This window comes from Meleagris gallopavo, chromosome 9, assembly GCF_905368555.1.
Source record: "Meleagris gallopavo chromosome 9, MGAL_WU_HG_1.1, whole genome shotgun sequence".
Taxonomy (NCBI): Eukaryota; Metazoa; Chordata; class Aves; order Galliformes; family Phasianidae; genus Meleagris; species Meleagris gallopavo.
Window position 1 is genome coordinate 8,586,260 of NC_139412.1, and position 25,849 is coordinate 8,612,108.

Sequence of the window (25,849 nt, forward strand, 5' to 3'; positions counted from 1 at the left end):
GACAGTGGGATGTTTCTTTTCTTGCAGTTGATTCCAACCTTCCCTCAGTTAATATAACAGCACAGAAAAACATAGTACTGTCAATTGTATTCTATCATAATAACTTTACTGGCACTGTCTAATGACAGCATCCCTGGTGTCCCAGACCATAAAAATAGAAAACTAACAATACATTTGTTTAATGCCGTCATACTGATGGGTGCAGATTTCCCAATGAAAAGAGACAAAACAACTTTTTGACTTACTGTGGTCTTTGCCATGAACTCATCTGGGCTTGACAAGCTAGAAGCATTACACAAACAGTTCCAAAGAAAGAAGCTGCAAACAGCAGAAACATCAGTTAATAATGGTCATACTTTGCATTCATTTCAGCTACTGCAATGGCTGTACAATGTATTTACAAATCCTTCTGGAAGGTAACTACTAAACAAATGTTTCTTTAAGTCTGTATGACTTTCTTAAGTCTATAACAGCACAACAAAAGCAGTAAATGCCCTTACAGACAAAAGAATGCAGACTGAATGCAGTCAGAGCTGCTGGGTGTTGTGTTGTCATTCGATGACAAGGCCATGATTAGGCAAATGAACTGTTTTGCATATACAGCTGCCATTATGATCCATTTGAAAACATGATGATTGTTCCCCATACTTAGAGAGCTGGTAGCACACACACTACTAAAAATATATATTTATATTAAAAAAAAAAAAAAAAGAAAAAAAGAGCCTGGTTTTCTAACCAGAAGAGACAGATGTCAGTAGTGCATTGTGTAGTAAGGACCAGCTGCTCTGAGGCTCATGAGATTAACTTAAAGCATCCATATACTGTACATTCTGAAGCACTGATTGCCAGAACAACACATTTTACACCCAGGTACCACAGAGCAATAGATACTTGTTGAAAAGCAGAACTAGACAAGATGAACCATAATGACCATTTGGGGCTGGTTTTGTTTTTAAATTGGGTTTATTTAATAAAGCAGAATTAGTAGTTTTATTATAAAAATAACTGATATTTGCTCTTGCATCCTTTCCAGTGAACTGAAACTGATTTACCTAACGTTATTTCTGCTGGACACATTTTTCACACTTACTCATCTCTGTAAATGCCAGTTATCACTCAAACTATCAACAACATTGACAATTTTTCAGGTGTGTCCACTGAGATTGCTACATTTTTGCAGGAGCAAATTCAGAAAATCAAAGGCAGCGTTTCTGCATTTACAACAGTGTCTGTACTGCCCTTGTCAACTACTAATGGTTTTATCAACTGAACCCTCATGGCCTGAGGTGATCTGACAGAACAGTTTCTTGTTCTTAAACTGAAAAGTAGGAGAAAAAAGTTTCTTTTAATTTCTCTTGCTGATCTTTCCACATAACTATGTAATGTGAACAGTTTCTCTGCCCCAGCTGTGAAATGAAAGCCAAATACAGTCCTACTGTAGAAGTTCCTGACACCTTTAGCACTGTCTGAAGAGTCAACATAAGCTGTGAATGCTGCAGCAAGGTAACAAACAAACCTTTATTCCAACTTTTACCTTGAGATTACTTTGTTGGCATTCCTCCATATACTCTCTCTGTTTCATCACCTTTAATTGTGGGCACTTGAAACCTGAAGAAAAACAATAGATGATGATGAAGTCATGAATCACTTTAAATTGCTTCTGGCATTTATGAATTCTGTCATTCAAATAAAAAAATGCAATGAACAGCTGACATTCAGAAACACTTCTGCACGTCTGTGAAACTTGCTGCTTGCTCAAGCAAACGTGAGCTGTTTGTGCATCATGTACAACACCACAGAACAGGCAAAGGGAAATCCAAACAGGCTCAGGGACACCTGAGCCACCTCCGTGCCCCAGGGCAAACAGCTTTACTTACAGCACAGGTCACTCACTGTGCCTTGACAGAAGGCACAGTGGTGCTGAGCTCAGGCGCGCAAGGCAGGGCAGGTGCAGCCTGCAGGGCGCAGGGATCTGGGGATGCACTGTGAAGAATTTTACTGTGACTTCACAGGATGCATTTTAAAAATCATGACACCTCTGATAACAGCCATCCCAAGCTAAACATATACTGGCTAAGTGCATTGAGAAGAATACAGGAACTTCCTCAAACCACTGTGAAATTTAAGAACACGGATACCGATACTTACTGTTTTTCCCTTCAACAGTCCTTATTTCCACATTGTCCCTTCTTAGCTACGCCTCACTGTCCATTTTGCTGTTTCACTGCCAAAAGAAGAAAGAAATAATGAATATAATGACATGTTCAAATTGCTAAAGCAATAAGCCAACCACACTGCAGAGGTAACTCATCTTCGTACTTCCCACTGGAGAAGGCTGCCCATAACCACGTCCATTAAACTCAGCTCAGGTTCTCCATCTATCTGTCACAGCGAGCAGGGCTCCTACACAGAGGCTACTAGGCTGTACTTGTTCTTCAGCTCCTCTTTCCCTTCCTAAATTTGTTCCTCATCTGACAGCAACGAACTACAGCTAACCTCATATCTTGCAAAATTTGCTCCTCACAGATTTCCACATTTCAAAAGGTAAAACTTTTTTTCCTAACTAGAAAGAAATCTCACTAGGCAGACCTACAGGCTGCGAAACACTCAAAACCAATTTCAACTTCTGTAATAAAGCATTACAGAACTTTGTATGATGATGAAGCTGAAAATGAAGTAAATCTTTATCCAGCACCCACCGTATTGTTTTTGGCATCATTCCATATGTTAAAAGACAAACCACAAACAGCACTCAGTGGACTTTATAGTGTGTAAGAGTTTAGGGCATGGAGTAACTACGTGCAACAGAAAATCTGAGTAAAAGAATTGATGTCCCACGCTGCACTGTGCTTTTTAGGATGGTAGACACCAGTGGTTCTGAACTAACATTTATTCTGAGAAGTTTTGGCACATCCCATAATTGGAATAAATAAGCATTATTTAGGGAGTTTTCTCAGATGAAACCTGTAAAAAATAACCATACATGACAAAAACAGTACAGCTGTCTACTGTTTTCCTCAAACTTCAGAAAGATCAGAGTAACTTAACATGGTAATCACTAGAAGATGTGGTGTCACTTCCAAAACCTTGAAAACTATAAGCAAAAATCCAGAACTAAAAGATGGTGTCTGGATGAGGTGCTGCGTGATATCGTTTAGTAGCTTAGTGGTAGTAATGGTGATAGGCGGACAGTTGGACTTAGATGGCCTTGTAGGTCCTTTCTAACCTTGTGATTCTATGATTCTATGACAAGATAACAACTGGCGTTCAGTTAGAGATTTAGAAAATAAGAAATCCAAATTTGGTGTGTATTATCTCATCTTACACAAAACAACCATTTGTCATAGAAAGAATTACCTACATCTGTGTGTTTTAAACTGAAATCTTGTAAGCTCAAAACCTTCCATTGTATTCCTCTGTCTGCCACCCCTATGGCCTGTTCTGTACCACACCAACTCTGGTGGGTCCTTAGGCAATGCAGAACTGAATCTGGTTTCAATGCTGGCTGAAGATCTTAAAAGTACTCACATATCTGGTTATTCTGTCCATTCTCGAGGTGGAAAAATGAGCCAGCCAGGTCTTCAGCCTGCTACGAAGGATCTCCTCCAGTCTACGTATTCAATATAATTTCAGGAATAAAGTATTAAAATTGCCAACAAAACAAAAGATTAATTTTTAAGATTTTGTGAATGTCACTGTCTCCTCCTCTGTCTGCTGGACCTACAGAAGAAAGTATCAGAAACAAACACCAGACTATTCCATTAACAATGTCTGCATAGTTTGCCTGCACAAAAGCCACACGCTGGCTGGCTAAAAGCACACTGGAAATCCTCAGTGAAGTGCATCATTTTCTTAGAGGTTCCAATCTATCACTGATGCCATGATTCAAGTATTCTAAAAAGAGAAGAAAATTAAGAAAGCAGTACTTCTAGAATTTCGACAGCTGCTCTTATTATAAAGCTAATAAAAGACAGCACCTACCTGCCTTTTTCCAAAAATTGGAATGTTATGTTCTCTTCACTTGAAGGAAAGAATTTAAAAGGTACAGCACTATCACATGTGATAATTATTTAGAAACAGAGGTACGTATGTTACCTGTAACCTTAGGGGGTTAACTGGAACCTCAGTATTCCCTCTCAACAGTGGTACACACACATACCTCAGGTAACCTGTTCACTTGAGATGTTACTACATTTCATATCAACCAGGGAATAACAACGTAACTAAAATATTAAGGCAAAATTACACCGAATGAGACTTTCCTAAATCAGCATAAATGAGAAATAGACTCCAAAATATTTGGAGTGCAAGAGATGCATTTTATTGTATGCCCGTTACGATGAGTAACACATTTAGAAATAATAATCCCACACAGTGACAATCTTATTTTACAGCGTGTACATCATTTTTTACAGCCACATAAAACACGTATTTTTCTAAGAGATTTCCCAAATTTCACTTCCTGAAGTTTAGAAATATAAAAAAAAATTTTCTCAAGGAACTGATTCTCATCTGGTGCAAAAACAAAATATGAACATTATCTGAAACACAAAGCCACAATATAGCATGAAGTTACAATTTCTCATGTGAACAGCTGTGTGCAAACATGAAGCAACTAAAAAGAGTAAAAAATACACATTATATGCGTAACACTTATGAACAGGTTGTTCATTAAATAGCCCTAGACCAGCTCGTTATATTAAGCGCCATTTGATTTGCAGCATGCTAACACAAAGCATTGTTTAAAGGGATGCATATTTTAAATGTATACACTGTAAACTGAAGATCCATCTCCAAACTCTAGCGGCAGCATATTTCTCTGGCTAAATACTGCATATATACTTTCTTACAGATTGAAAATGCACGTTTATAGCGTGGTATAGATTTCTTTTTTTTTAAGAATTGATTAAAAGGTGCAATTTTATGTCTATATTGAAAATTTCATATTAGGAGGTAGGGCAATTGCCATACCTGTTAAGAACACTGCCCTAAAGAGCTTCTAAGTACTTTGAATTTTAATTAAAAACAAACTATAGTTTTTTTCAATTTTCTTTTTAATAGTACTTTGAGATCTTAAAGTAGTGAGAAAAAAAAAGTAGTGCTGAGTAGCAACACTATTAGCTGCATCCGTTTCATCCTTAAAAAATAGAATCAGATTCAAACTTAATTTTATGTGCCATACTGAACAACATTCAGCCATAGTTTCAGGTAAAAAAGGGAAGTTATGTACATACACGTCTTTAAGCCTAGCACCAAAACACCACCTCTGAGATCACAACGCTGTGTTTTTATCATTGTATCCTGCAATAAAATAGGTTAGCAGCTTTGAAAATCATTACAAATTTCTTGTTGGACCTAAGTAATAGAGGAAACCAAAAAGTTTCCCAATGAAATGTTGTATTTGTTGAAAGCAGGACAACCTCCCCTAACTGACCTATTCTAGAATATAATTTCCAGGCACGATTTCAAACGTTATGATCAAGTGACTGACGAATACTCTTCTCTCAGAACCACACAAGAAGCCAGGCCCAGCTGCCTCAGCAAACCAGCTGTGAAGAATCCCGTCACACATCTGAACTGTTTCAGTATGGAGACAAACGCTCTCACTGACAAAACGGGTAACACAATCATCTTCTTTTTGTCTTCCATAGCTTAGCAACGCGTAATACTACTACTTGAAGACATTCATTCATCTTTCTGCAAATTTAAGACATTCATTCATCTTTCTGCATTCTATAGTGCTCTTCAGGTTCTGATAAGCAACAATCATAGGGCTATGAGATCCCCTGTCAACCCTAATACTTTAAGACTTTTAATACAAAGAATGTAAAGTTATGATTTAATATCGAGCTTTGAAACCAGGAGAAACAGTTCATGAGATTTTTTTTTCCCCAATTATCATAACACAGTTTCTAAATTGCTTCCTTCTTGACATCATATATTACATTATGGCCTCTCTGTGGTGCCTCATTATATGCTGATTTTTTTCTGATGGTCTACGGAATCCCTTTTTGCAATACTCACACCTATGTGGATAGTCTTTTGTGTGTATTGATATTACATGTCGTTTAAAGCCTGACGCATCCGTAGTGCTATATTCGCAATACTGGCATTGATAAACTTTTCTTCCACTGTGTGTCTTCATGTGCTTCTTAAGTTCAGTTTGCTGCCTAAATCCTCTTTTACATCTTTTGCATTTAAAAGGCAGGTCCTTGGTGTGAACTGAGAGGATGTGCCCGCTCAGTATAAAAGGATCTGACGTTTTAAAGTCACAGTGTCTACACTGATGTATCTTTTTACCTTTATGGGTTTCACTATGCTTTTTGAGCTCTGATGGACGATGGAAGCCTTTTTCACATACCTCGCATTTGTGGGGAAAATCCTTCGTATGAACTGAAATAATGTGTCGCTTCAGGTCACTGGAGTTGGTGCTCTTATGGTCACAGTGCGGACACTGATGAGTCTTATGCCCTTGAAACAACTCTGTGTGCTGCTGCAGCTCCTTTTCATCTGTAAAAGCCTGGGGACAGTGCTCACATTTAAATGGCAAGTCATTCCCATGTTTGGTTTTGATATGAGTTTTCAGATTGGACTGATCAGCACACCTGAAGACACAGTGCTGACACTGGTATGGCTTTTCCCCAGTGTGGGTCCTCATATGCTTTTTCAGCTCTGACGGATGACGGAATCCTTTCCCACACTCCACACATACATGAGGGAAGTTCTTACTGTGAACTGCAAGTAGATGTCTATTGAGCAGCCCCTGCTCTGCAGTTTCATAGTCACAATATTTGCACTTGTGCAGTTTAGGCTCTTTGTCCCTCAGTATTAGTTTATTAGAACTCAACGGGCTTGCTTCTCTGTATCTTCTTGTATATTCCGTAAACTCATGGGTTTTATCAACTTTATTTATAAGTTTATGGCTTTCCAGATGATTGTGGAAACTTACTTTTTTGTTAGTTGTAAAGTCACAGTCTGTACACTGGTATTTCTTCTTAATCATATGATCTGGATGATTCTTCATATGCCTTTTCAAGAATCCTCTGGATTTAAATTTTTTCCCACATATATGACAAGGGTAAACTGTTAAGGGCTGTCCATCAGGACCTATTATAACAGCTGTTTTTAAACAAACAAAAACAAGTTATGAAGAAAACAAATTTACTGATTAAGAAGTTTTAAATCAGCCAACTGTTGTTCAGATTCATGCAGTTACACTTGCAGCAAGAGTTCAGTAGTTTAAAAACAACCAATGCACAGCACCTACAGTTTATATATTGTTTTGTTTTAGAAAGTGATATCAGATGTACAGTGAGTACGTCCACAATTACTTTTTAATCACTCACAACGTTCAAATGAATTACACAGTGCTAAGTTGCTAACTTCAACAGCAAAACCTACCACATTCTCTATGCACAGAATTGGAGGGGGAAGGACACAGGAAATCCACAAATCACCGTTTAGATTTTTAATTCTGAACCAGTTTGGAAAAAAAAAAAAGAAAAAAAAAAAGAAGAATAGTAAAGGAGTAAGTGCCACTCCATGAGAGCACACGTAACCATACAGTGTTTACCTGTTTGCCATTGCCTGGCCTCTCCTCTCCTCCTTTTCTTTGTTTTTTGTTTTAGCACTCTATTAGTGCTAATACTATCACAAATCTGCAGGTATTGTGTTGCATTACCGTTTTTGTTTTCTAATCGTGTATCCAAGTTATTCCCTAGAAACAAAAATTAGACACCATAAAAAATCTTAAACAATTATTTTCTTTGGGACTGATGACTGGAATTGCACAGCAAAATGTCTACTTTAAAACCAAACAGATCACCCATTCCTCTGCCATGAACATGTTTTTGAAAAAGTGCCAATATAAAGCACTGCCTTTGTTGGCCAAACTCAAGAACTTAATTGTTTAAACAATTAATAATTTTCAAGTACATTTTTTGCTATCTTGTGTTCTCAGAATATTAATTTCTGACAGGTTGTGCCAGTTATTTTCTCTTATCTATCTAACTTCATTGTACTTCCTAACAACTGCATTATCTCTGCTCTGACTACCAAACTATACACAACCAACAACTTCTCCACCCAATTTGAAGGCCCACAACACTTACAGAATTGTTTTCATTTCAAAATAGAAGAGAAATACTATGCAGTTCTTCAGTTTATGCTTTATGAGTAATTTTTTGCATTCTCTGATCAGGGGAATCACAACACATTAATGTACACTGCTTTAGAGACACTAAGTTACTTGTAAAGCTCTACACAGCATATCTGCATGCCCTTACCTGCCGCTTGACCATCTTCATATCTTCTGGGTAGTCTTCTGTCATCTCCTGCAGAAAATGGCATTTTAGTCACTATAAATTTAAGTTCTTTTTAAAGATGATGGTTTTGAAAGTCCAAGAATGAGAGAAAACTAACGTAAGTAGTAAGTAACAGCTTAATACTGTCCAAAATGAGCTGTGCAGTTCACATCAGTTCAGTATTTTGCAATTACATGCACCAGGAAATAAAGATCATATCTCTGCCAGTACTTGAATACTCACTGATGATGTGTTTGCATGCTTACCATGCTGTCTTTCCTGCCTCTCACTAGTAATAAGCTTGTTTCTGGAAAGTTCTAACCTTATAGAAAAACCTCAGATGTCAGTCTAGAAATGAGGGGACCTGAAATCCACAATTTGTTTCCTGAGATCAAAGTACTTTGTCCTTATGGAGTAGAACTTGGCAGATAAAAGGAATTCCACCCTACCAGTCATTCCACTCTCCTATGAGATGGAGAAGTCATACTAAGAGTGTAATCCTCTTTTTAAATTGAAAGTGTTTACTGCTACGTGCCAAATCCTGGTGCTTTACAACCACTTCATCAAGCCCAGCTACTGTGCTCAGAAATAGAATGCCACTGACACTAAACTATCTAATTTGCTTACTTATAAACCATTGATGATCTCACACACTTAATATAATTTTAACATGGCAAAATCCTAGAAAATACTAAATCTGAAATAAGAGAATATTCAGCATTTCCTGATACTTCTACAATTTGAAACATGGCCGCAGAAGACATAGTTTTTTTTTTTCACTTATGTTCTAAAGGACAGCAGGTTTAAAATATGTTAAATAAATGGAACTTATCAGGGACGAATTTACACATCTCTTCTATTTTTTAAAGGTATTTCCCCTTTCTCCTAGTGAATATAAAATACTTAAGGTTATTCTTACTTCTGTAAAATCCTTAACAGATGACTTCATCAATCATCAAAAACCCACACACACTGTACATCTGAGCTGGTATTAAAAACAAGGGTATCAAAGTTCTTTAAACAGCTTTCCTTCCCATTTCATAAAACTCAACATATAGTAAGCCATTCATTACATGCAAGACAACCAACTACTACAATAATATGACAACTGCTAGACAGGCTGGCATTGAGGGAAAAAACCAAAAACACTACAGAAATGAGATTTTTTTTTTCCTATCTGAATTGCAAAAAGCCAAGGACTTCACATGTGAAAGGTTGTGAATTACGTGGAAAAGAATTTTTCACAGAATTTTATTAGCTCCACTGACTGACTGCTAGAAGACCTGAAGGAGCTGCCTCCAAACCCCTACCCAACAGTGAAACATTGTGACATTTGCACGCAGAATCTGGAAACCAGACTTGGAAAAAAATAATGAAAGGGATTTTCAAAAAATAAGCATAGAGATTCCTACCATAAGCAGCAGCCCAAGCAACAGGAACAAAAGTTTTATTCACACCAGTCTCTTCAAGCTGTGTGTCTGGAAGTGATGTAGCTTCTTCTTCTCCTACAATAACTTCCATGTAAACTTCATCTGCTATTTCAGCACAGCCTGAGTTAAAGGAGAAGAATACATCTTAAATTTTATTCTGCACATTTTAAATTTTCCTGCATTTAATTTGATTTCACTCTTATTGATACCAGTTATAAATTAGTTTTCCTCCTCTGGCATTTAGAGCCACACCTTCCCTTAGGGGATAACTGTTTATTCAGACATTCCTTAAAGAGAGAAAACACATATCAATAAATACAAATACAAATTCAAGTATACAAATTTACAAATTTTAAAATGATGACATTTATTTGCCACTTTGCCAGAAAGAGAATTAAACATGGCAACTCACACAGGAAAACAGAGGTGTTAAAAAAAAAAAAAGAGAAATTAAACTAACCTCATTAACTTCATCCAATATAAATAATGCAATGATGGCATACAATAAGAAATAGTGCATTTTATCCACATCACTTTAAAATAATTATAACCTGCTCTTTATTTTTAGAGAAGATGAACTTAGTTTGCTACTACTTCAGGCTGAAGAATCCTTCAGAAAAATTTAAAAAGTCCTTGAGAATGATGCTTATATTGTTGTATAAAACAGCACAAGAAACAGAAATGTTTCGTATTATGCTTACTAATATCTTCATCTTCCTGAGAAGAGTCCTTAACAGCCATGTAAACCATTTTTTCTCGCTGCATTCTACCAACACCTCCTTGTTCAATTACTCCAGCTACTGAATGTCCATTGTGAAAATCACTCTCTGTGACAATTTCTGTCCCACCTTAAAAAAAGAAGTGCATGTAAACAAAGCCAATCTCAACATTAATTTCAAACTGAAGTATTTTACAACACAGCTATTGTATGAAACTCATCCTTTTGAAAGCAATGGTGTCCAAAACGTTGAACTAACATAGTAGGTAACCCCATCACCACACAACAGAAGTCAGATCCCAGGCATGATAAAAGGAACTTTTAAGAAATTTAGAAATTTGGTCACTGTATAACAGTGAAACTAACACCAATCCAAAACATCAGCTCAGTAAGTCCATGGAGGAGGGTTCAACATCACGCAGCTAGAACATGAGGCAGCAATATGCATTATGCTCCCATAACACTACCCACAAACTGCAACCAGCATAAATGAACCACCAAACAAATATCACTGCATTGCTTCTAAAGTCAAGCTGGATCACATATAGCATATTGGTCCCCAGTACAGACGTTTCACTCAACTGGACTTGCTGGATTCAGTGTTAATAAAGAACACTTTATTTTTCCACTTTTAATTTCTATATGCTCCCCAAAGCTCTGATTGGCATCATGTGCCGTGAAGAACTTGAGGGAAGACACAGAGGCACCCCACAGTCCTTAAGTTTACGAGGGCTGAAATTACAACCAACAGAAAATGTAGGAGCAAAATGGAAACTAATGAGAAATGATAAGCAGTGCCACAGAGGCAATCAAAGCCAGATCTTCCTTTTGGGCACTGATTGTCAGTTTACATTTGGTGTACGTACATACGTATGCCAAAACAACTGATCATTTTCAGTATTTATTTTTCTATTTTTTACTTTCTCATATTTATGAAAAAAGGCATTTTACTACCACAGCTTATTTTCAGAATTTTTGTCTAAAGTGGCTCAGCCAGGACATCTGTCCAAGTAACAACAGACTGCAATGCACTGACACACAATGAGACCAATGCTATCAGTAACAGTACTATTAAGAATACTTGTTACTCACAGCATTCCATCCTGCAAAGTCAGAGAAAATAAATATAAATGAAAAAATATGCAGCTGTTCAGCCACTTCTGTATTTGGGGTTTGGTAATAAACAAATGACATTTCAACATTGAAAATAAATATTGTTGTCAAAAAATGACCTGAAACATTGAGTATTATCAGCATATGGGCAATTCCTACCAATATCACTCTGAGGAACAATCCAGTCAGTGAATTACAAGATAGACCCACAAACGCTTCTTCATACTTCTGGAAAAAAATGCAGAATTTAAAAAGGTACCTATTTCAACGTCATCTTCAGCTTCAGCTTTAAATATATATACTTTGATAACTTCAGAACCAAACCCATCATCTTTAGCCACTTCATCATTTGTCACTTCGGTACTGATTTTCAAGGGAGTGCTTCCTATGTGGTCCAGTTTTTCTCCAACATCATCCACTGTAAAGATAAGAGAGTAACAGTGAGGCTCAAACACATTGTCACATGATTTTTTCCACTACTCTCCCCACATATAGTGAATTTTGTATACAGTAAGGGCCTTTACAAAATAAGTCATCTTAAGGTACTTAAAAGAAATTCCAGAAGCTCAATACTTGTTTTGTTGCAACTCTGCAACCATTTCATGAATTACCAAGTGAAGAACATAAGGGAACTTGTCAGCAAAGTATGTAGTTTTGCCTGAAACTGTGACACTGCAGAAGCAAAAATGTATCAGTAAGTGAAATCAAACAAATCTCCATTAAAAAAAAAAAAACAAAAACCACCAACAAAAAATACTAGCCCAGAGTTGCCTGTTACAGTGCAAGAGTTCCAAGAAGCTTCACTACTCTATAATACCAGAACTAAGATTTAGTAGTAGATATTCTAATCAAGAGTGGTATCTCCTGAGTATACTCCAGTGACAGAAACATGCATAAAAATTTCACTACACCTTCAATCTAAAAGAAATTATGATTTTATCAAATTTTACCACTTGAAAACACGCCAATTAATGAAGATTACTGTATAGCATACAGCTGATTGAAAGATAAGACAAAAGTCCAAATAATACTATCTGAAGTTGACTTTCTTTATGTGTACACATTTGCTACTCTGATGTATTTAAACCTACATATTTAACAAAAAATACATTAAAATCATGAGAAGTTTTTGTATTCTTACCACTGTTTTGGTAAGAAGAGCATGCACAAAGATCTCCATATTTGTATGTCCCAAGTTGCTAACATGGAGGACAGTGACCCAAGTACCTTTCTGACACACACACTGCCACCACACTACTGTCAGTGGACAAAGCTAGCTCCTTTGTAGATGGCCAGCACAGGCCTATGTAACACCCACAGACATCCTCTGACCAGGGATGAATCCCCCAAAATGTAAACAAAACCTGAAATACATACATTTCATGGACATTGCAATGTATTGCATACATAACGTGTAATACTAGGGAGAAAAAAAAAAGTAAACTAACACTTATGTGAAAACAGTGCTTCATGACTAGGACTGTGAGCACTCCATGTGGGTGTGGAGATTTCCCCACATTTCTGAGGACAGAACGGCTCACCTTGGGATGCTGCAGCGCTCCCCAATGCCCCTCTAAGCTTCCTGCTCTCTGTGCTGCCACTTCTGCTCCTGAAGAGCTGCTTTTAACTACTTCAGGCTACAGCCTGGTGTAGTGAGGTACACTGGAATTAGTTTAGGCTTTTCTTAATACTCAAGGCAGTCACGTGAGATGGTTCAGAACCCATTACAAAAACAAGATGCTTTTCCTGCAGCAGGGCTGGAATTCATCACAGCAATCCCAAACTAAGCTCTTCCCACTCACAGACAGGATTCCATGGAAAAAAATCTATCCCAGTTAAACCATTTTCCATCCGCACCTTCAGGAACCTTATTTTTAATTCAGAAATTTTGAGCTGCATCACAAGAGTACAGAAGTTAATGAGAGCACAACTAGGTGTAAAGTAGGTAAGCATAAATAAGTATTACATTTTAAAATTTCTAAATATTATATTTTATACTATTTTATATTTTGATAAAAACAGGAGAATATATTTAAAAAGAACAATTGTTGAATTGTTTCTTCCTGTTAAGTAACAGACTGATTGAAATGCCACAATGTATCCCACTTGGATCAGTGGAAATAATGTAAAATTACCCTCAGAAAAAAATATTTTTGTTTTGTAATCAAAAACATTCTAAAACTCTACAAAAATCACCACCACCACCACCAATCCCTATCTGTTAAAATCTGACAGGCAGTAGATTACACTCACATTACCTTACAGGGCAATGTAACAGTCAGAGTATGGCCACCACAAACAACAAAGCCACAACTTATCCACAGCCTTCAAAACACATGTTTAATCTTAGTACAAGGAACGTTCCCACTGCATATGCAAATCTATGAAGGATCAGGATCAGAGGTAACTAACAGTGAAAGGCAGGGGTGACTGTACAAACAGCTACATGACTAGATATGCTGCCAAAACACAGAAGGAGAAGTTAAGGGCTGGGTATTAAAAAATCACTAATTGCATGCTGCCACTGTAATCTTAGAATTGGCAAGGAGTAGAAAAGTTATTTTCAAATCCATAATTCAAACAACATGAATTTCTTCTAAACTCATGCGTTTTATAAACATAACATGTTGGTTTCACACAGAAAATAGGTATTTCAGTACTGGAAGTAGTACAGCAACTTCCTACTGAACTGAGGAGCCATCAGTTACATGTGGTACCCTTCCTTCACAGAAAACATTCCCCATTATTTAACTAAAGTTGGATGACTGTATCTGGTGAAACAGCGTAACAATAAGCAAACAATATTGGTGCCTTACCGTGGCATCAATTGCAACTCAAGAAAGATTACATAGAGATTAAAAGAAGCAATTTTCAATTTTAACTTTTTTTAAAATCAGATTAAGGATTTTCACCCAAAAATTTAGTTAAAACACATGAATATGCTACACATGCCTACATGCTGTATTTCACCAATTCAAATTTGTAATGTTCTTCAAAAAAAGGATAAAAAGCCATGCTTAGAGGGACAAACTCACAGCAGTATTTTTAAAATCAGCAGTGACTCCCACGCCACTGACCATCCTGTGTGTTTACCAAGACCTGTAGTCTCCACAATTTAAGCTAAAGTTATGGAAACAAAGGGAAGTCTGCGTACAGAGGGCCTTTGAAATCACTTTCCTGGGAAAGTGAAAGTGAAATAAGAAAATCTGAGAAGAACCAAGTGGGCTGAGGAACTGTTAGGCACAGACCACCATTTGTAAGATGCTGCAGTTTGTCTAAGTACCTGCAATAAAAGACACCGGCTGAAAAATTGATACTCCTTAGGTTGCCATCTTACACAAACTAAACTTGGTGGTTTCAATCAATTATTTAAAAACAAATTTAAATCAGAAAACAACAACAGCAGGACATGTAATCTTTGTCAAGTTTCAAAACACGAGGATTTTTTTTTCTTTAAAGGCCATGAAAATATTCTATGGTCTAAGTGATAGGACTTAATTACACACTGGTATCCCAACAACATCAAAAGAACTGACGCCTTTTCCCCAGTGACAGTTCCCAGGAACAGGAATGCTTACTTTATGTCAGTGGAAGAATATGAAAGTGTTTTCCACATCTGACTCATCCACCAGAAGCACTACATATTATTATCTTGTCATTTAAAATTAGCTGAAAAATCACAACAGAAAACTTTTATAAATATATGCTGAATCCTCCTGAATAACAAAGTTTAAAGGAAAACTCAGCACACTTCTACTACTAAACTTACCTTAGCTGTTTTCAGGTGTGTGATGTCCAGATTCACCGTGGATTGCCAGCTCCAGGTTCACGTGATGCCTCAGCATGCACTATGCTGGTGATATCACACCCACCATAGGAGCCCATAGGAATAACACGAGGGCAAGATAAGTCCAGTGGTTTTACAATTTTTCATATTTTTCCAATGTCTGATATACTTATTTTATATCCCATTGGTCACAGTATAGGAGTACTGATTTAATACTAAAATGTTCAGCAAACTATTTAACACTGTACTGTAATACACTAAAAAGGAGGCGGCGGTGACAGTACCTTACCCCTAAGGCCAGCTCCAGAGTTGTTCTTTGGTGGGTATGAGGTCACCAACATAGTGCATGCAGGGCCAACGCACGGGTCGGGAGCTGGCAATCCCCTGTGGGTCTGAATATCGCAAACCTGAAAAACAAAAAAGGGTATGCTTTAAGCTACACGTGTGCTAATCCCACCCTGGCAAAATGGGATGCGCTGCTTATTATATTCACATCTCAGTACGGAGACGGATGGGCGTACGATCACACCACGAGCATTCACCTTGTGTTTATCTCCTTTGAAACAAGTACTTTCTCAGCAGGTACTCCAGAGATTTAGAATAGGGGTATTGTGCATCTCCCATGGCACACCCCTTAAATGCATCAAAACCAAGCATTTTCAGTCTTACACTTGCAAAGCTGATTTTAAAAGCTGAATTCATCAGCACTGGGGCAGTGCCAAAAACCACCTGTCGGTATACTTAAGCTAAAATCCCCAGCAAAAGAATAAGCTAAAATTTTAAGTTAACACTCATACTCAGCTCAGTTATACGATCTAAAATAAAAATATACATATTGAAAAACACTTGTAATATTTTAGAAGTTCTCCACAACGTGTTCCACAGCTGGAATATTCCCCAAGGGTACAACTGTCACACTGTGTATAGTTCCCCCTTTCCAGCTTCTGAATTTCACTAAAAGACATACGAAATATTGTGAGTCTTTAATATTTTGAAGTGATTTAAGTTAAAATTTACTTGGAAGTTGCTCAATCCTATGAACACACCCTAAAATAAGCTACACCATAAATTTTCTACAATATTTAGTGAACATTTGAAATTAAAAATGCAAGTAAAAATGTCTTTAAAACACTTGTTAAACTGATACATTTATCTACTATACACAGAGATTGTCTTCAGAACCATAACAGATTAATGGCCAATTTATAAAATATAAAATAAACAAACAGAAAACGTGCAATCAATGAACTGTATGGGACTGATTCACTTTTGCTGAAAAAATAACAGAAAATAAAAATCAACAGTGCATCCTTTGTCAGTTCTGGCTGGCTCAGAGCACAACACAGCCTCAAAACTTCACAGAGGCAAAAGCCTGCCTTAATATGCACCTGATTACTTTCAAACAAAAATCTAGATTAATAATGTAGCTTCCAACCATGATTACTCAGACATATCTGTTATACAGACATGAAGAAGTGATTTACTTAAATCTGGGTCTCAGACTGGCTTTGAAACACTGGAAAAGCCATGACCATGCTTGAGCACACCTGACAACACTAGGTATGCACCAGCCACAGCTGGGGTCACCAGGTAACCCACTGAAGGCTGAGATGCTCTTGTCTAAGGACAGTGACTGTTACAATCAAATCACACATCTATCTAACAAGAATTCCAAAGATGACTTTACTTACAATTACAAAGGTGCAGCTGGAAATACCACGGTTACAGAATACAACTCATCGTAAGTACTCTGTCAGAAAGGAGGAATTTTTTCAGTGAAACAACTGACTGTATGAACGGTGTTTCTTTATTTACAAACATGGGATTTTTTATGTTGTAGGTTTAACTTGCTTTTAGGCTGAGGATTTCTTTTGGCTCTTCTACCAAAGTAGCTGTAAGTTTCATTAGTGGCATGTGAATTACAGAAATCACAGGATGGTAACCTTATACTGAATGAAAAATAAATGGCAGAAGTACACTGTGCAGAAGTACTAAGAAAAGTGCTATATTTCATGCAATGAAATATTTAAATCATTACAATCGCTGATCTGTCACGCCCTGAAATTTTTAACAAATGGAGCTTACTGTGAAGAGATGGACACTTCAGCACTTGGCATCTTTTTAATAAGCCCAGAACACACTGGTTCTGACAAAATAAAATCTGTTCTGATGTACTGACACTGCAATACCTGATTTGGAGAAATCAAAAATCTAAAAAACTATCATATTTTACCTGATTTGTGTGTAAGAGCAAAAACTGCTATCTTAAGTATAATTTAACCACTGAAGAAACATAATATACATAAGGTATAAATTCACTAACCCTTTTAGTAGCTCTTGTTCAACTCATAGTCTGTAACTATACAGCTTCCTCAAAAATCTGGACAGGGTCTGAATGCCATGTGAAAACTGAAGTAGGCAGCCTCCTTCCACTTACAGAAAGCTTCTCAGTTAATGTACTCAACTCCTTAATGTCAAGTTGTGTCCACAACAGCACAACATGCAAGAAAATGGCTATTATTATTTTTAATGCAGCTAAACAATGTTTTGTTAACAAGAGGAAAAAAGAGTACAGTATCTTGAAAAAGCTGCCTTCTTTGTTGGATTCTACTGATCAAACCCAACATGTTATTTTTTTGTGAACCTACATAATACAGTATTAAACCTCTGTTTAAAAAAAAAAGTTGCCTACTCAACATGTGTGTAATTTTTAACTTCCGTATGTTTTTTCTTAATTTTGGGGAATATCAGTTCCAGAAACAGAAGCATACACATTCAACAGCTTGAAGATCATTATTTTTCTTGCTGTATCAATGATAACTATTTTCACTATGCAAACTCAAATTCAGACAACAAGAATTAAAAAGAATTAACTGGAGAGCTCCAGTACAGAGTGCAGCAAGGATCCAGTTAACGTGATTTCTCTCCACTAGACCACTTCTACTTAAGGTAATCTCCTGTTCATGTCTACCTTTGTTTAACTTACAAGATATCATTAAGTAGTCTTCCGATGTACTCTTGCCATCATCATCATCTTCTGTTTTTATAGTCACTGTAGAGCCAGGAACAGTACCAGCTGCCTGAACGACTGTTTCAGAATCTGAGTTTGTTACAAGGACTTCTTCTGAGACCATTGTAGGTGAGTCAGCTGCTGACACAGAGTCTTGCACCACGTGCTCCAAATGTCCTTCAGGACCCGTAACAAGGTCAGCCACAAACACCTGGTCAGGAACTCTAACAGCTTCTGTTATTAGATCAGAAGTCAGAACATGATCACTGGTATCTAGTGCTTCTTCAATAGCCACATCAGTTTCCAGAACAGAATCCGGAACAATGACACCCTCTGTTACAACATCAGTTTCAGTGATGATGTCTGGTCCTTGCACAACTTCAGCTGCTAAGCCATGGTCAAGAGTTATTCCATCATCGGTAACAACATCAGAAACAAGGACAGCTTCAGGGACTGACACAACAATATGATCTCCATCAATATGAGCAGTGCCGGCCATTCCAGCCACTATGAAACAATGAGGAATGAGGAAAAAAAGGTTAAAATTATTGCATTAGCAGAGTTTATCCAAGGAACAGAGTAATTGTGTGAGGTAAACACAGATGTAAATCTGGTATTTTTCAACAATCTACACTTTGCATCTCACCAGAAAAGACTGCTCAAAGTAGTCCATGTGCTAACAATACATTCATTGGTGGTACAATAAAAGGATTCTGACTCTTCAGACTGCAGAGGCCTTGATAAAAATAAGTATTCTATCATAAGCCATATTTATAGCACGATTTCCAACAACTTGCCACATTGCAATTGATAGCTAGAAGCAGAAAGCTGACCGGTCATATTTGAAAGCTACTTTTCTATTAAAAAAAAAAAAAGGAGCGAATTGTTGTAATGCACCCTGAAATAGCAGATTGAATCTTAATGAATAAAACATTCATTTACAAGAGTGAAAAAAATACTAGAATTATTCAACACTGTGCTGCAAATGCAATTATTTTGGCACTTTGTGAAAGACATTAATTAATCACAGATTCAGTTACATCTGTAAATTGTTGCCTACCTAGAAAGTTACTTGTTGACACACAAAGACTTTATTTTCCACCTCATTTACACCTCCTAAGTGAAAACTGGAGACAGCAATCAAGCAACCAACAAACGCTCAGCTGTACCTGTACCAGCATGCAGATGTAACAGCAGGCCAGTGGTATTTCAAGCAGAGGCACAGACTACCACAGCACTGAACTCCATACAACATCTGTCCCATCCAGAGCACTCTGAACCACAGATGGTTGTTATTTATTTTTAAGTTACCTCAATTTTTTGGGATAGGTGACTATTTCTAGATGAGCAACCAAAGTATATACAAAGCCTCATTATACATCAACTTATATTTTGGAATTTCTCCAAAAAGCCATACAAATATCATTGTTGTATTAGTCAACTTCACATCTTCAAATCACTTGCAAACATAAAGCAAACTTAGAAACAGATGTTATTAATTAATGTTTAACAGATAAAACATTTACCAAAGTCCTGCATAATCATAGCGTGAGGCATTTTGGATTCTTGTGTTTGCAATCCAAGACTTCCACCACCCGGATCCATATTCAGCTAAATTCATTCACAAATAACTGCAAAAGGAAAATCAGAATCTGTTAGCCACAGCACCATTGTGTTTGTCAGCTTCACTGGATTCATGTGTCACACTGACTAACAGAAAACTATTTATCCACAAGATCAAAAAAACAAGCAGCACTTCATACAACTCACTTTGCTTTCTTCCCACAGCTTTATGCTTTGTGACCTAATATCCTGTAAATGTTACCATCCGTAAATAATCGTGCAGCACTCAAAAGAATTATTCATGCAAATGAAAGCAAACACATTAGTAGTTCTTTTTCTATGTAAATCTCTTGTTACTGCCTGGCCTAGAACAGTTCTGTTTGTAATCTGTGTAATTAAACCAAGAAGTAGAGGAACAGACTTCGACTTTACTTTTAGGAGCTGCAAATACAAGAAATGTCACAAGCTTCAATTTCCCCACTGCAAACTGAACATGAAGCTTTGCAGTGTCACGAGGCCATTTCCACAGAGTAACAGCTCACATTCACAAGCAATACTGGCAGTAGCATCAGACCATTCTAACAAAACAACATAATGCATATTTAGGAACCAACAACCTGATTAGATGTAACTACTATCCAGAAGCAGAAATTTGCCATGAAGACTGTTACCTTTCCTGGAAATAAACCACAGGTGACAGTGAGGAGAAGCAACAATCAGAAGTCACCTGAGCAGGATCACCACCTTCAGACCTGCACCAACCAAGCACAAGGAGCCACCTGTGCTCTGCCCCTGGATACCCTTTCAACAAATTATCAGGGCTGGCCAAGACGTCTGCATGGGGCACTGTGCACAGAGGAAAGCAGGGACTGCACTGAGAAGCAGTTTTGCAGATTCTTTCATGATTTTCTATCAGCTATCTCAAACGTGTATCAATTTTTTCACGTGTAGATTTCATTAAACACATTAAATTGCAGTTAAGGTTTGAGAAAAAGCTGCACTGTGCACTAAATTTACGAGAACAAAAGTGCTGAAGCAACTTTTCAGCAGCTGTGCATGAGCCCCTCTGTATCATTAAAAAAACACTCCAACACAAGACCTAGCATAAGATTTCAGCCACGTGCAGTTAGATGTGCACACAGAGCAAAGCTACTCAGTGCAGCAGCAGGAGCCCTGTGTAAGAAATGGCAGTGCAGCATCTCCACTGCCACAGGACTTTGCAGAAGAAACAACAGAGCTGACCTGACTTCTGCACCAGTGTCTCCATTCACCAGCCCAGCACTATCCAGTTGGTTGACGACTTTCACAAAATTATCTCTATTTTAGAAATCTGATCTTCAAAGCACTATCCCTTCTGTGCCACCTCATTTCTGGAGCCAGGAGAAAGCTGGTCCTACACAGCCATCTGCAACGTCCCTCTGGTGTAAAAATAGTCATGTGCAGCTTTTGATAGAACATACCCACCAACCAGTTGTAAAATTCCTGCTGTTACATCTTAAGCTTCCTTGCTTTGATTTTCCACACCTGCTTTGTTACTTTGGCTCTTTAATGCTCAGGGGCTTCTGTTTCCCAATTTATCTAACACAAAGAAATACAAAACAGTAACAACCAATCTTAAGCAGACAAAATAAAGATGTGGAAAAAGTGATCCATGCTTACTGTATCTTCATTATCAAGGAAGGAACTGAGCAGAGGCTATTCTTTTATACTCTTGAAATCCTCAGGTGAGGAAGCAGCAAGCAGCCCGCAAAGATGGAGATTTCAAGCAACAGTCACCGCTCCAAACGAAGGAGGCTCCAACTTAACTGAGGACACAAAAGAACCAAAGAACTGTTATCACCCAGAGTCAGCACTGCCCTTTTAACACTTTTTTCCTGCAGCATAGTTAAAATCTACTTGTCTCAAGTTGTCTTGAAATCTACAATGCAGATTCTTAGAGAAGCAAAAAGATGAATGTATTTCTTCCTACAGAATTTATTCTACAACAATCCCTCACAATCATTTCTGAAGCTACTTTAACAGGTTAAGTTGTTTCCACAGACCAACAAGTACTACAAACACAAAAGTCAAACATCACCAGTGAAGAAAGTAGGAGAGAATTTAACTACACAATCCTTAAAACATTCACATTTCAATGTAGTTTTAAAATTTTAGCTTCAAGTTCCAATTCATTCACCGGTGCAAGAACCACAGAGCAGCTTCAGAACTTTAATACAGTTTTCAACCATTCCTAAAACATTGCCACAGCACCTGAAACTCTTCAGGTCATTAACAAATGCTGATACAAGGTAAGATACCATTCCAGACCATAAACAGCTTGTCTGACAGAGCATCCCATGGAGCACTTTCAGAACCAACGCAGCACTCTCCAGTATCCCAACCACAGTCACTACCCTCAGGGAACAAGGTCACTACCAGTCTGAGACTACAGGAGAAATACACTGGGTTTTGTTCTTTCTTAACGAGCAACTTAATTTTAGACTATATAGTTCAGAGGCTCAAATATATCATATAATGTGCAACACAAAAAATTCAGTACACAGTAAGACTGTGATTTTAATTTAAATCTCTGCAAAGAAAACTGATCATCACTAAGAATAATTTTTCTCAGTAAGTAACAGGAATATGAAAGTGATCCAAGTTCAGGAATGGCAGCCCCTGGGCATCTTAAAATCTGCACCCACAACCAAGATGGACAAAGATGCGCCAGCAGGGAACACGCAGAGCTGTGCCCTGGTTGATGCAACTGGGATCCAAGCACTGTGAGTACACTCTCATGACCCCTTGGTGCAGGCAAAGGGCAGAGCAGCACCAGCAATTAAATCAGAGATTTTCTTATGCCTGAGTTTGGATTTAGAAGGAATGCAATGACAGCAGGAAGGCCCCTTGTTGCTAACGGTTGGACAATTAACAGATAAGGCTCGCGGTTCTGCTATAATTGGTACTTTTCCCTCACAGGTCTCAGTAACACAGTTGATTTCACACGCTACATATCCACACAAATCCTATTCTTATAAGCAGCACAGAAACATAGCACAATGATGAACTATGGTTCTTCACAGCTACCTTCTGTAGTACACAGCATTTCACACCCACGCAACTACAGAAGACATGTTCCAATCACATGTTTTAAAAAAGGACACTGAGAAGCAAGCCAGAAAACCTCAACTCTGGACTCGGTCATAGCCCCGTGTTTATCCACATCTCTCCTCCATGAACCTGTCACGACATCAAGTTTTTCCTCTCCCTTCTCTCCTTCACGTATTTAGAACAAAATGCTGCAAAGTGCTTCATTAACCTCAGGCAATAAAATAATTTCACTTCAGAACATTCAGTAATACGTTCAACGGTTTAATTGCAGCATGCTATCTCAGTTGAGACCAGGCAATACACTGTACAACAAAAAGGGAACCCAGGACCTCTCTGTCTGGAGACAGGAACACTACGTAAACCCATACAAACACTGTGTGTAAAACCAAAGCTAATGGTTGGCATTTGGGGACCACCACACTTAACATCACTTTGCACATATGTGTTGATGTACTGCGATGCATTTTCATACAACGCACGCCTGATGGTCAGCCTTCGCTTCTCCTCTGGAATAGTATAATTCTTCTCATTAATATTTAAGACAGCTTTACACATAATGAAGTAAAATGTAGCATCATACTTGGCCAGGAACTGCGGATCCTCTCGGGCTGCACGTGACATTTGGTTAAACTGAAGCTCAGCTACAGGAGTGTTCCAATATAACACAGAAAACAAACTCAGATGTAGCTGAGAAATTCAAACCAGATGTTTCCAGATCTCCCATCTCTTAAAATTCGAGTTCAGTATCAACAAAAAGAGTTATCTTCCCCTGAAAATATTTCAGCTGCGTTTTCCTTTTCAAACTTTAATGCAGCAACCCACAGAAATGCAACGGCAGAAACAGAACAGACGGCGCCAATTCAGAAAGCAACACGGAGGACAGCGCGAACCGTGTGCACAAAAAGACCGGGCGTTACAGCTAACATATCCGCTTTGAAGCCCTTTATTGCGATCACCTATCCACGGAAACATTTAAATGACAAAGACGGCGAAAGACCGTCCCGCCGCGTGGATCAGGGATACAGACGCGCATCCCCGCCGGCAGCTCCCGCCCGAGGGAGGGACGGGACAGGGCAGGGCAGGGCGGGGCAGCGACGGGGCTGCGCGGCTGCGGAGCGCTGCGCGTGCCCGCGGACCGGGCGCGCCGCCGGGCGTCGGGAACGCGGCGACGGGAGCCCGCAGCGGCAGTGGGCAGCGCCCGGTTCCCGCGCTCCGCAGCGGGGCTGCGCGGCGGCGGCCGAGGGCGGAGCGGGAGCGCGGAGCCGCCGAGACAAAGGACCCCGCGGGACGCCGCCCGCAGCGCGGGGGCCAGAGCCGCCCGCGGGCTCCCCTCGACGCGGCGGACCCGCGGCCGCGCCCCGGGCCGCCTCCAGGCTCCCGTCCCGCGGCGACGGCGGCAGCGGGCCGGGGAGGCGGGGATAACCCCTGTCCCGCCGAGCCGCCGCCTTCCCCGCCCCGCCGGCCGACATTTTGTTTTCCGCCATTTTCTGGCCGTCCGCAAAGGGCCAAAGCGGCCCGCGGGCACCGCCCGCCCGCCCGGCTCGGCCCGGGCCCCGCGGCACAACGAGGCACCCCTCCGGGCCGGCGCTTCGGACCCGCCCGCAGGCCTCGGGCGCGGCCCGACTGCCTCTTTCGTCCCCGGCCCCGCCGCCTCCGCTCACCTGTGCGGGTCCCCGCGCCGGGCGGCCTCTCGGCGGGCTGCGCCCAGGTGTCGGGCGGCGGGAGGGGGAGGGGGCCTCGGCCCGCAGGACTCCGCCGCCGCCGCCGCGGCCTGGCATTCGGGTCCGCCAGGGCCGGGCCTGCACCAATCACAGGCAGGGCCGGGCGGCGGGGCGCGAGCGCGCGCGGCCTGCTCCCCTCCCCCCGCCGCCCGCTCGCCGCCGGCCTCGCCGCGGCCGCCGCACGTCACTGCGCGCCGCAGCGGGCCCCGCGCGCCGAGCAGGCGCACCCGCCGCGCCGAGGCCGCTGCCCTCGCTCTGCCCGCGCCGCCGAGCGCGCCTGTGCGCGCCGGGGGGAGCGGGGAGGGGGCCCGGGCGGGCCGAGCGCCAGGCAGGGGCCGGGGGAGCCGCCTCGGAGCCGGTCGCCCGCCGCCCGCGCTCCTTCCGCCCTCGCGGCCGGCGGCGGCACCCGACACTGCGGGGCTCGGGGCCCGGCGTTGCGAGACGGGAGAGCAGCTCCGCGCCCCGGGGTCACGGCCCGGTACTGCCTCACTGCAGTTCGGGGGAAAAAGTAGGATTTGTTGTCCCCGACAGACAGAGGAGCAAGCTGTGTTTGTTCTCCCCTGAAACAAGGGAAGGCCAGCCGAATTTCTAACTCAGCTGTTACTTCCAGCTCCGCATGTACGTTTCAGAGAGAATACAAAAGCACAGGTGGACACAAGAAGCATCAAACGGGCATCAGAAATCCCAGTGACCTGGTGCAGAACCACTGTCCTCATCCACAACCAATAAGGTACCTCAGCGAGGACCTCGCTACAGGATCACACAGCACTGCAATATTAAAGCCATGGGTGTAGGCATTTAAAATACATTCTTGCCCATATTACAGTTTCAAGAATACAACTAACATAAGAAAACCTTGCCTGCTAGTCAATTGGAAGAAACAGCCAGCACAAATGTGATGGTGAACAGCATCACTTCTTATTTTCAGTACATCCACATGAATGCTAATCTCCACCCAAGCAGTACACTTTATAAAGTAGTGGCTAGTCCAGCAAAGAACAGCAAAAAAATTCTTCAAGAGAATTAATACTCATCTCTAAGTGTGGGCCATAAGCATGTACCAGCTTACCATTAAACTGATGAAATCTACTTATAATTAACACTATGTACATAA

The 25,849-nt window shown here is 40.0% G+C and overlaps 1 protein-coding gene across 4 annotated transcripts; it reads right to left on the minus strand.

Moving 5' to 3' along the window:
- Window positions 1-4,298: 4,298 nt before the first annotated feature.
- On the minus strand, window positions 4,299-24,819 carry ZNF711 (ZFX family zinc finger ZNF711). Of its 4 annotated transcripts, XM_085230713.1 has the most exons (11): window positions 24,676-24,819; window positions 21,584-21,729; window positions 21,385-21,502; window positions 19,888-19,992; window positions 18,338-18,868; window positions 11,824-11,982; window positions 10,435-10,581; window positions 9,716-9,853; window positions 8,286-8,333; window positions 7,574-7,717; window positions 4,299-7,119 (listed from the first exon to the last, which is right to left on the minus strand). In XM_085230713.1, exons 4-11 carry the CDS (start codon window positions 19,964-19,966, stop codon window positions 5,942-5,944), a joined length of 2,424 nt encoding a protein of 807 aa, XP_085086839.1. In that variant the 5' UTR covers window positions 19,967-19,992; window positions 21,385-21,502; window positions 21,584-21,729; window positions 24,676-24,819; the 3' UTR covers window positions 4,299-5,941. The 4 variants fall into 4 exon arrangements, with proteins under 4 accessions (XP_085086839.1, XP_085086841.1, XP_085086838.1 ...); XM_085230715.1 differs by lacking the exon at window positions 21,385-21,502 and having other exon boundaries at window positions 7,682-7,717; XM_085230712.1 differs by lacking the exon at window positions 21,385-21,502.
- Between the last annotated feature and the right edge of the window lie 1,030 nt (window positions 24,820-25,849).

Bases quoted from the DNA above. Each gene is read 5' to 3' on its own strand.
- ZNF711 (XM_085230712.1), bottom strand. From the start codon at position 19,966: ATGGATCCGGGTGGTGGAAGTCTTGGATTGCAAACACAAGAATCCAAA. The intron at 10,582-11,823 runs GTACCTTTTTAA...TCTTTTTTTAAG, and splicing joins TGAAGATGACGTTGAAATAG to GTGGGACAGAAATTGTCACA. The intron at 7,718-8,285 runs GTAAGGGCATGC...TTTTGTTTCTAG, and splicing joins TGAAGATGGTCAAGCGGCAG to GGAATAACTTGGATACACGA.